The 12,260-nt window shown below is 48.6% G+C and overlaps 1 protein-coding gene across 1 annotated transcript; it reads right to left on the reverse strand.

Moving 5' to 3' along the window:
- Positions 1-10,876: 10,876 nt before the first annotated feature.
- On the reverse strand, positions 10,877-11,878 carry LOC127051468 (galanin receptor 2a-like). The gene has a single exon (XM_050953797.1). It carries the CDS (start codon positions 11,876-11,878, stop codon positions 10,877-10,879), a length of 1,002 nt encoding a protein of 333 aa, XP_050809754.1.
- Between the last annotated feature and the right edge of the window lie 382 nt (positions 11,879-12,260).

Raw genomic sequence — 12,260 nt, forward strand, 5'->3', positions numbered from 1 at the left:
TTGCAGGCACAGAGGGTGCCCGAGGCAAGCAACAGTGGTTCGTTGCCCAGAGTGTGTAGCGCCAATAAACACACCAGGGTGGAGAAGCAAGCAAAGTTTATTTGAGATCTCAAAGCGGTGCTGGGAGACTTGACATGCCTCAGATCCAGCACCCCTACACAAGCGGCTTTTCCCTTTTTATAAGTTTTTTTTCTCTTTCTTCTTTCTTCCCCCCCTCCTCCTCCTTCTTCCTCCTCCCCCTGTAGCAATTACGTAAGCGCAGGTGCATTAAGTAATCTTGGCCATGGCAGCTCGTTATAAGTTTTCCTTCTGCAAATTATCTTATCCTTCTGCTAAAGGTGCACAGGCCTCATTATTTCTGCTTTAGACCAGTTAGAACTGTTGCAACTGATAACGGCTGTTACACTTGGCCTTTTAGGTCAATTAAAGTTCAAACATGGAGGGACTTTTGTCTGCTGAGGCCTAAAACCAGGAAGGCTCCATACCCTTGTGGCCTTCCACCTTCCTGAGTTACTTAGGGTTATGCTTAGTGACACCAACAATTCCCTCCTTTGAGAAGACTCAACAAACTTTTGGCTGAGTTTTCTCATACTTTGAGGACAAAAACCGATTAAGCTCTAGGGAGCTGGAGTGCTTTACAACAAGCAAGCAAGAGGAGAGTAATGATACACAACACCACACCAGTGAGCAGGAGGCGAACAATGCCTTCCCCTAGTCCCCCCAGGTTGGGTAACCAGCCCCAGAGGGAATCAGAAATAGTGGGTTCCCTTTCCTGGGCTTTCCACTGTTCAAAAGCCTGTTTGGCTGACAGGATGTGCTTGTTAATATCCTGTGCGCTTTCTGGGACATAAGTACAGCATTCATCCCCTATAAGGGCGCACACCCCGCCCTGGGAAGCCACACTTCCACCCAGAAAGTGTCCAAGTATATCTTCATGATCACAGATCAGATGGTATTCCTGATGCATCTGTAAGGGCAGTGGGCCAAATCTGGTACTCAAGATCACTCCGAATGGCCATCAGCTGGTCATTCAGGAAATCCCGAATTCCTAAACATACTAGGTCCCACTACAATGCCTTCCCAGCCTCAGTTATATTCAATACCATTTTTCCTTAGTGTAGTACTATATTACATCTGTTATTTAACTATTCTTAGGTACTTTCAAAAGGCATTCCATTAATAGCATACATTATTAGTCACTGGAATGGTTTCAATACGGGTAAAATTTCTAGTAGCAGAACAAACTCTTTGGGTACTTGTTATTTAAAATCCAGTTAGAGAGAGCTATACATGCTGAAGGATTTATACAAAACACAGGGTGCAGCCTGTAAAATAAACCCCAAAATCCAATTAATACCACATTCCCAAACATGGGTCCCACAAATGTCCTCCCACCAGTGTATAATTCTTTGTTTCTTCACCAGGGTCAGTTCTTAACGTCCTTTCTAGTCAGGAATCCCTGGACTTTGGCAATTTTAGTGGAGTGAGTGTTCCTTCTTCTTTCCCAAAACAGTCATGGTGCAGCATCGTACAGGGGAGAGGTTACTAGCACATCACCCTGTAATGGTTTTGATTCTTCTAGAAAAATTCAAAGGCACAGTAGATCTGTCAGTGGACAAGGGAGAGGTTACTAGCACTTCACTTTGTACTTTTTCCCTACTGTCCAGAAGGCACAGTGGAGTTAGAAGGCGAAATAGGCTAATCATCAATAGGAGAATTCTCCCGATGTGGAGGGGTCTTTTTGCAGTGAGAATCTTGGGTCCAAGCAGTCAGTCTTTGGCACTTCACAGTGGTGTTGGTAGGTAGCAGGACTTAATAAGGGCCTCTCCAGGGTGGAGCCAGAGCAGTCTTTCGTTGGTGGACCTTTACATCAATCCAGTTTCCTGGTTCCAAGGAGTGGCAGGGCTGCTAGGGTCTTTTGGGTAGCGCTTCTTTACCTGTGAGAAAAGAAACCTAACACATTTCATTAGTGCCTGGCAGTGTTTTTTCAGATCTCATAGCTGTGTGGGCAAATTCAAGCCCTTCTTTTCCTAGTTGTTAGCCAAGTCTTAACTGTGAGCAGTGTCCTTGAATGGAGTCAGTGTCTTATCTATAGCCTGAGCTTGCTAGCTAATTCTTTTTTTTCCCGTTAACTCATTCTGTGCTTTGTTCTTCTTCCTTTCTTGTCTTCTTTCAACCTGCAAAGGAAACTTCCACTTTTTACTTATACACTTTTTTTCCCAACAATGAAGACATAAACATTGTCATTATACAGTATATTAGTCTTATTATTTAATATATGCCACAGACACCCTTTTACTAAAATAACCTTATTACAGAGCTTTGGAGCAACAAGCCAGGACAAGCACACCCACTTTGAGGAGTTCATTCAATTTAACCTCTAGTCCAATAGCTTTCCACCATCCCCAGCCCTCTGGCTAGAAATCTGAGGTAGCCAGAAAGATCCCATGTACAATATGGGGAGTGGGTTAACTTTTCATGTCTTTGCTTCCAAAGACTGTTGGTATGCAAATTTTAACAACAATTTTTGCAATTAACAACTTGGCCAATGAGGTTTCTTTTTCTTAAGGAAATGCATTAGACCTTAGTATATCATATTCTCCTGATTTATCCAAACACTTTGTATTCCAAGTTGAACAAAACAAGTATCTGCATTTTAATGTAACCTTTTTGTTTAATTTTAAAATAGACTATTCTATGAAAATATTAAACACAACAATTCCGGCCACAAGACAAACACCACAGGACAGAACATAGAACACAAAACATGATTCCTGTTGTGCCAGTAAATGCATGGTACGTTGAATGCTGTTCAGCTGGCATCAGTTTTCTCTGGTTATCTGAAAGACAAAAAAAACAGAGGTCTACCCACCCCTTCTGGGCAGACAATCATCCCTTGAAATATACAAATACCCTTGACTTCAGGCAAAACAGAGGAATTACCCCATATTTTCTTGTATTTGTTTCATAGGCAGCCCAGATTTTCAATTACATAGCACTGTATACATTCTTCAGCTAATTTAACTAAATTGTTCATAGCCAAATCAAATGATTGCAGTCTAATAATTTCTTTGCCTGAATTTATTTACAAACATTTCACAGACACCAAGAACTTTCTTCTTTAGCATTTTTACAAAGTTCAACTGCTGTTTCCTCCAGCAACTACAGAGTTAACTTCTCACTCTCCCTTAAATCACTTGCTTGTCTCCCAACAGCCACTTTTATCAACTTCACTCACCATTCCAAGTAAGTCCTGGGTATTTGAAATCTCCATGCTTACACTTACTGACTCCTTCCTTCCACTACACCCTTAAAGTTTTCCAACCTGTTTTCCAATCTCTCTCTGTCTGTTGCCTGCCCGCCTGGGCCCGATCCTGCTTTTCTTGCTGAACCGTCCCTTCCATGGGCACCAACTTGTTCCACTACCAGTTTAGCTAGGAGGGTGGGCTTCTCAGCTAGCCCCCCACTCCTCCTGGTCTCTTCCCATAAACATTCTTACTCACAAGACTACCCGAGTCCTCCCTCGTGAGGCTTGTCACCTGGACAAAAACACATGGCCCATATAATCCAAACCCCTTTAGAGGGTTTACCCAGAGACCCATCCATCTGTCTGCTGACACTTAAACAGAAAAGAGAATTACACAGAGCAGAGGAACTTACAGTCTAAGCCAGGCTTTCCCACTTCTATACACTGACCACTACAGGGGACGGGACAGAAGGATCTCAATTCGACCTCAGAGCTTCCTTGCACGCATGGCTTCCACTCCGAGGAATTACGAACGAGAGGTTCAGTTCTGCCCACAATCCTAACGCCTAAATGAACAGAGCAGAAAAACAACAGTAACCGGTTAAACAGAACAGAACCAGAACCAGATAGCGTTTCCTTATCCTATTAGGGCTCGCTTTTACTCATGCAGTTCTCAACATATAACACCAATAGTACCAAGCAAAGCAAACATAAAATAACAAGGGTAAAACAAATAGATGGTGTAAGTTCTGCAGGGCTCCCCCCTTCTTAATTGCTCACCAAACTGTGACAAATTTCTGTTACCAATCTATCTCTCGTGTCAGGTGATCAGGCTGACACTACAGGATCGTTGGGGGAAGATAAAGAAAACACACCATATAACTGAATTTTAAAGCTTCATTAATAAAATAATAAAACAACAACGGAGAGTGTTGGGAACACTCCCACATCACTCAGGAAAATATTAATGCCCCAAGCCCTAAGCTCCTTTCATACTCACACACGTACGTCCAGACTGGCCACTTCTCTGGATAATGTTCAGAGAAGCGGGAGAGGTGGATGGGAGATTATCCTGTATACAGCTTGTCCAGAATTTCCAACATGTTTCCGCTCTTGGGAGGGCTGTTCTCTTACACCCTGGAATCTCCTGCGGCGTCTCTTTCAGAGATTCCAGTCCACGTCAGCTGCCTGTGGCTTCTTTGGTGTCACCAAGCCACACCGGCTCCGGGGTCACAAAGGCACACTGTTGGATATTACTGGATAGTTAAGCTTTGCAAACGTAATCTCAGTTCTGTAACTTATATTGCCTTTGGTTCACCTTTGTCAATTTTCCTTTTTCCTCAGCCAGCTGGGGCCGAAAGCAGTTTTCCTTTGTACTTAGCATGGTCTGCGTTGATTCTTGACCTTGAACGCAGAGCAACTTTCTTTTTATCCCTGAGCCAAGCTGAATTTCAAATTAACCCATTCCTTTCCTCAACAGACAAATTTGTTCACGCTGTGTCAAGGCTTTTTGGTGACTAAACGCTCCTCTTAGATGTATGATCTTATCTAGATTGAAGTACCTTCTAGTGGGCATTGTTTAGATGGATTTTCACGCATGTAAATATGCCAATTTTCTAAATACCTGCAGGTTGTTGAACCATAATGTACGTACATGTAATATGGAGGGGTGCCCTTAGGGGGTGAGGTGGAATGTTTAGACTGCCCCCCACCCATTTTCCACTTACACACACAGGGAGGGTGCCCTGTCCGCGCTAGCGGCTCATAAACTAAGGATTTTTCCCTACAGGGTACTCACACAGGAGAGGCTAACGAGGATGGTCACGACCCTCCTACACCTTCCTTCAGCAAAGAGCGTCGGCTAGTCTCTGGGAGACGGCGCCGCTTACTCTGATTGCATCCAGTGAGATGATCAGACTGTCAGTAGTCCACACGGAAAGGAAAGGGGGAGGGAAGATGGGTACACACACTCCTAGACCCAGGTAGCTTCCTCACTGGACGATGCCAGGCCGAGTCAGCCCACCATGGGTCGGACCTTCTAAAGATCCACTAGTTACCGGGCTTGCGTTAGAGTAGTCCTAGTCACGAGCTTTTGCTTCACAGGGTACTCTGGGCATCTTCCGGTAACAGTCACTCACGCTGGCCCCCAGTACCATTCTGCATCTGATCTTGCTTTTTAGCGACAACAGAGAGAAAGCGCAGGTAGGACATAGGGTCTCCCCTTTCTAGACAGGTTCCTCCTTTGTCCCTGCACTATCCCTAACCTGCTTTTGAATCCTTGCACTCCGCCAGACGGGGGAAGAACAGGAGCTATGGTGGGGGATTTTTTTTTACAAGAGCTCTCCATACAAACAGCTTCAGAAGCTACCCATTCACTGACAAAACAGGAGTAACTGGAGGATCGTGTTATAATTAAGTGATCCTTCCAGTGGCCACCTTTTCGTGTCCTCTAGTTGATACTGAGGCCAGTCTACTGTACAGAACTTTTTCAGTTTGCTTTTAGTTAATAGATCTGATCCAAACACTTCCCAGTTCGCTAGAATGCATTCTAAGGGTGTACACCGTGCCCTGCCTGTACTCTGTCTCTGCCTCATATCCTAGGGTGACACTGGGCATCCCCAGGTCCTAACAGGCAAAAATCCAGACCACTGGACTGTTCCTACCTTATCCAAGGGACCAGTTCCTCACCGTTGCCCTCAACTGCTTCTCCACTACTCAAGCGCGTTGCACCGTTGTGCCCTCTGGGGTCGGTCGAACTGCGTCTCCACCGAGGCCCCCGGTGAAGTCACCGGTGTGCACTGGGCGTCGGTCGTCACCGCGATCCGTTGACCTCCAAGAGGGGTCCAGGCAAGGCTAATTTTCGCCTCCACCCACCCAGGGACGCCAAAACTGTTGCAGGGTGCCCGAGGCAAGCAACAGTGGTTCGTTGCCCAGAGTGCGTAGCGCCATAAACACACCAGGGTGGAGAAGCAAGCAAAGTTTATTTGAGATCTCAAAGCGGTGCTGGGAGACTTGACATGCCTCAGATCCAGCCCCCTACACAAGCGGCTTTTCCCTTTTTATAAGTTTTTTTTCTCTTTCTTCCCCCCCCCCCCCTTCCTTCCTCCTCCCCCTGTAGCAATTACGTAAGCGCAGGGGCATTAAGTAATCTTGGCCGTGGCAGCTCGTTAGTAAGTTTTCCTCCTGCAAGTTATCTTGTCCTTCTGCTAAAGGTGCACAGGCCTCATTATTTCTGCTTTAGACCAGTTAGAACTGTTGCAACTGATAACGGCTGTTACACCTGGCCTTTTAGGTCGATTAAAGTTCAAACATGGAGGGACTTTTGTCTGCTGAGGCTTAAAACCAGGAAGGCTCCATACCCTTGTGGCCTTCCACCTTCCCGAGTTACTTAGGGTTATGCTTAGTGACACCAACACGCCTGCGGGAGGTCCACCGGAGCAGTCTGCCCTTCTCCCAAATCCTGGTGCCCTAGGCGACCGCCTAGGGCACCTAAATGGAAGTGCCAGCCCTGCACCCAAGGGTTCCTAGCGAGGATCAGGGCCCTGCTGGCCAAGGGTGACACACACTGACAGTTGGGGCATGATGGCTGTTAAAGCCTTGTGTAGCATTTCAGCAGTGTGCTGTGCCCTAGCTGCTCGGGGACTCAATGTGGGCGTAAATTCTGCTGCAGGGGGTTTCTGGGTTGTTGGGTTTTGGGGGGGGGTCACTAGGGAAGGGCAGGAATAAGAACAAAGTCAGACACCAGGGGCAAAGTGTCAGGCCCCAGGGGCAGGAATAGGTATTAGTGTGTCTTTAAAAACCAGCAAGCCAAGGTGTCACGTCCTGAGGTGTAATCCAGCCCAGTGAGGGGCTGTGTCACACCCGCTCTGTGACCCCGAGTGCCTCAAAAGGCTCTGCTGCTGCGCATCTCCTGTCTGGACACATCCAGCCATCACATAAACATTCACTGAGAGTCTGTGCATTAAGCCCTGCTTCGGCGCCCCGACCCCGCAGCCTGCCGACAACACAAGCAGCCCCACTCTGCTTACGCCTGGCAAACGGACTCTAGCAACCCCCCCTCCCCCGCCCCCATGTGCTTTGCAATGGCCAGCCCCTCTCCTGGATCGCTGAGAGGGATGAACATTTGTTTCCTCCTTTAAAGAAACAAAAGCACTTTACAGCTTATTACAGGGGTGGCCAAACTGTGGCCCGCGAGCTGCATGCAGCCCCCCCGTCCCCCATTCTCCACCTACCAGACTGGGGTTGTGGAGAGCTCAGGACGCAGGGGTGGGGCAAGGGGCTTCTGCAAGAGACGACTGGTGCCTGCTGAGAGTGGGGGGGGGCACACTTAAAAAGTTCGCTCCCCTCAACAGCTTGAGTCACATCCCCAGGCATTCCCCTCTCACCCTCTGTGCCCCTCCCTGCAGCTCCCAGGTGTCAGCTGCACATGGAGAGGCAGGGGAGCTGCAGGGAGGGGCCTCTGCTTTAGCTCTGCAAGGACAGGCAGCAGCAGCAAAAGCAGCAGCTCCCAGCTGTTTGCAGCTGCCTCTCCCCATGGCTGCAGCTCCCAGCTTGCTGGCTCCAGCAGCTGCCTTGCAGGAAAGGGCCCAGCTAGGGTGACCAGATGTCTCAATTTTATTTGGGTCTTTTTCTTATATAGGCTCCTATTACTCCCGCCCTCCCCCACTCCCGTCCCGATTTTTCACGCTTGCTATCTGGTCACCCTAGGACCAGCAGCACCAGGTGACAGAGTGGGGCCAGCAAACCCTGGCAAAAATAGGTGTCACACGTTGCCTCTGGCTTCTGCCCAGCAGGGAGGGATTTTTGTGGTTCAGGGCTTCAGCAGGAGTGGGGCTGAAGCCCGGCAGGCAGGCCCCAGCTCTCGAACTTCTGAAGATTGTTGTATGTGGCGCAGATGGTCAGTAAGTTTGGCCACCCCCTGGCTTATTAACTTCACTGGGAGATTGTTAGCGGCTTAAGAGTGTGTTCCAGTGCTCAGCAGACAGGACTCGGGTTCTGCTTAGGGCCTTCCACTGTGACCTTGAGCAGTTCGTTTTACCTCATGTTCCTCATCTGCAAAGGAGAAAAACCAGGTTGTGAGGCTTCTCTGCAGAGCACTTTGAGAGCCCACGGATGGAAGGTACCAAGTACTGTTTTTTTATTATTAGGAACCCAAGAAAGAATCCTTGCTAGTTGGGGTGGCACAAGTCCTGGCTCTAGAGTGCTAGTGGGTGGATTGTAGGCTACGTGTATGAGCCAGCCTGTGTCTGTGCCGGGAGCTGGGAAGAGCCGAGACAGCGGGAGCCTGGACATGTGGGAGTTGTCTTGATAGTCACGTCTCTCATCTGAATGCAGAAATCCAGGGTCTGTGGCCATTCTTTCTCTTAGAGTCTGTCAGCAAAAATAATCTGTCTGTTATAAAAGCCTTTTGCTCCAGTCTCTCTCTGGCTGTCTCCTGAACTGAGCGAGAGAGACAGAGGCCCAGTCACTCATGCTGCCATGCCATTATGTCAAGCGGGTGTCTGAATTTTTTAAAATGGCCACGTTAGGGGTTTGCATACACTCAGAGGCATTCATATTTCTGATTGATGCTGAGCACTGGGGATCATTTGTTTTGCTGCAGAAATTGGTCTGCGTTTCATGAGATTTGCCAGGCCCTGAGGAACAGTGAGGCAGGTGCAGTGATGCTGTAATAACCCACATAGAGAAAAAAGAAAACGGGGGATGAGGCTTCAGGGGTGTGTGTGTGAAGGCTGCGTGTGCATGTGTGTGCATGTGTTTGTGTGTGTGTGCATGTGTGTTGAAAATCACAGCCCAGCCCTAACATACGTGACTAATCGATAAAGCACAAAACTTTACCAGCTCTCGAGTGGGAATTTCAGTAGCACTCAGCTCTGTCCTACCTCTGCTCCCATCCAAGTCGACAGCAGAATCAGGCCAAGGCTGAGACGGTGGAAGATCCTGGTTCTGTTTCTCAAACCAACTTCCAGCAGTAGCCGCTCTTTGCTGGAATTCCTCCTCCACGGGGACACCCCACCCCATCCCCCGGCCTCTAGACACAGGCCAGACTTAGGTCTTGTCTACACTAGAAAATGTTGCATGGGTGTGATCACATCCTCCATGGGTCAGAGTTACCGCTGGGACAAGCCCAAACCACTATCCCAGGTCCAGATTTTGATAGTGGCTCCTATTTTCATGATGGGCTGAACCATAACTCCAGATCTAAAATCTCCTTCCCACCTAAATTCTTGGCTCAGAGTTTAGCTTTTTTTAATTTCTGGGGGCACTGAAAAAAATAGGAACTACTTGCAGACCCTGGACCTGGGACTGGGGGGCTCATGTCAACAGTAATACTCCCCCTCCAGGGTTTGATCATATCCAGAGCAGAGGTGTGGCACTTGGAAGCACAAGGCACATGTCGCTCTTCCTGCCTGTGGCAACAGGCTGTATTAATTTCAGTGCAGCAAGAGCAAACCCAAAGAACTGAAAATCAGATAAGCAGGAAGGCCCTTCTGATACGCTTCTGTCGGGGGCTGGGAGAGGGGTTTTGTCAGGTGCAACAGAGCCCTTTAGTGCCTGATTACTCCTAAGGGACAACTTGAGAGACCAGCCTCCCAAACACTTACTGCTGGGCACCATGTTTGCTACTGCATGGCAACCACCCAGGTGGTTCTAGCAACAACCCCGTGATAGCAAAAGAAGCAACCTGGGCCCAATCCTCCCAGTTATTGGCTTCCAAAGGGCTGGGGAACAAGGAGTGCAGGCCTGAGCTCTGGCTTGTACCATTTCTTGTACACTGAGTGGACTCTATAGTAAATCGGAGGGTCTGGGTCATCCCTGACCTGTGAATTGTCTGGTGCCAGGTCAAGCATTCAGTACAAACCTGCTTTTCTCTTCTATAGCGTCTGCCGGAGTTCTGTCATGCGAGATGGAGGCGCTGAGGATCACATGATATCAGTGACAGCCCCGGTGTCTAGTAAATATGCTTGAGCAATAACAGGGACTTACCAAGTCTGTGCAGGGGCCCCAAAATGCACAAAACCCAGAGCGAGCGCTTGCTGCTGTTTAGACAGGCCTGCAGCACTAGGAACGGCCAAACTGGATTATCCAGTCCAGAATCATCTCTGGGAGAGTGCCCTGCCCCAGCTGCTTCAGAGGAAACCTCCTGGTGGGCAATTCCGGAATAACCTGTCCATGGAGGAAGTTTCTTCCTGACTCCAGGGAGTCAATGTCAGTTAAGATGTTGAATCGTGCCCTGAACGTTTAATCCCTTCTATTTTTTCCTAACACAACAGTGATTCTTATTATCCATAGACCTGTCCAATCCTTTTTCAATCCTGCTAAGCTTTTGTGCTCAGTCATATCTTGTAGCAATGAGTTCCACAGGTTAATTATGCTTTGTGGAGAAACAAAAAGAAACGAAAAAAAAGAAAGAATTTCCTTTTCATCAGTTTTAGATTTGCTGCCTTTCAGTTCCATTGGCTGCCCCCTAGTTCCTGTTTTACCAGAAAGAGTAGAGAGGAGCACCCAGTCTATCTTCTCCCTCCTCTTCATTACTTTGTATCTTTCCACCACATCCCCTCTTACCCGCCTCCTCTCTTAACTACATACCACTCCTCCCCAGATGAACCGCCTGCTCCGTGTTCTGGCTCACCTGGTGCCTCTCCGAAAGAGCAGCTTTTTCAGGCTGCCCCGAAACTGGTCCGAAAGGGAGAAGCAGATGAGGGGACTCACAGAGCAGTTGGAGTAGGCTAGCACCATGGCCAAACTGGAGGACACGAAAGCCGCAGGCGTCTGAGAGAGGCGGTGAGTGGCAGAGAGGTAGATCACCACAGAACAAGGTATCCACATCAGCACAAAGACAATCACCATGGTCAGTATCATGACAGTGGCCTTCTGTTTGAGTTGGGTGCTCCCTGACGAATGGACCACGTGGGTGTTCCGGCACCAGAGGAACTGGACAATCCTGGAGTAGCACAGAAGCATCAGCAGCACAAAGGGGAGAAAGGCAATGCCCCCGAAGAGGAGGAAGTACAGGAAGGTTTGCTCCAGGGTCAGGAGGAGCACGCAGTAATGGGTGTCTCCAACCGCCATGACCCTTTGGTGCAGCCAGTTGGGGATGGAGATGAAGAAGCCCAAAAGCCACATGCTCATACACAGCAGGAGCCTCTGGACCTTACTGGTGGAGAAGGAGCAGGTGGGATGGACCACAGCCACGTAGCGCAGGATGGATGTGGCCACCATGCTGTAAAAGCTGCAGAACATAGTCCACATGGAGAGGCTCTGGCTGTTGACACAGACGGCCACCCCCATCTGCCAGTCCTCCTGGAGAAAAGTCAGCAGCAACACCATGACGTTGTAGAGGAGGAAGAGCAGGTCAGAGACAGTGATGTTGATCATGAGGGTACTGGTCAAGGTGGAGATGTGGCTGCTGCTGCTGCTGCTCTGGAGACCCTCGATCAGGACCAGCAGCATCAACAGGTTTCCTACAAGACCAACTAACAAGATCAGGCTGCAGAAAGCAGCAAAGATGTATCTGAGCTGCCTCATGGCCAAGCCAAGGAAGCTGTGTTCCATGCCGTGTGCGGTGGTGTCATTCAGGGAGCTGTCGGGGGCAAGGAAGACAACGGCTGTGGTGGCTGGGAAATCCATCGTTCCAGCTTGAATGAAAGCAGAACAACAGAATCTAGAATAATAATAACCAATAATACCCATTGGGTCCTGCTGTCATAACTGTTGTCTGGCCATCCCATGCACTTTACAAACATAGCAGCAGCCCTGGCAGGAAGGGGATTAGCCTAATTTTACAAATGGGGAAACTGAGGCACACAGGAACACTAATTTACCGAAAGTCATGCAAGGAGTCAGTAAGGGCAGGGCACAGACTCCAGGAGTCCCACTAGCTTGACCAGACAGCAAGTGTTAAAATTAGGACAGGCTGTGTGTGTGTGTGGAGGGGGGGTAATAGGCACCTATGTAAGAAAAAGCCCCGAATATCGGGACATCTGGTCACCCTAGTCCTGATTCCTTGCCC

Source organism: Gopherus flavomarginatus, chromosome 5 (genome assembly GCF_025201925.1).
Source record: "Gopherus flavomarginatus isolate rGopFla2 chromosome 5, rGopFla2.mat.asm, whole genome shotgun sequence".
In the NCBI taxonomy this organism is placed as follows: domain Eukaryota; kingdom Metazoa; phylum Chordata; order Testudines; family Testudinidae; genus Gopherus; species Gopherus flavomarginatus.

Coding starts and splice junctions, on each gene's coding strand:
- LOC127051468 (XM_050953797.1), bottom strand. CDS start 11,878: ATGGATTTCCCAGCCACCACAGCCGTTGTCTTCCTTGCCCCCGACAGC.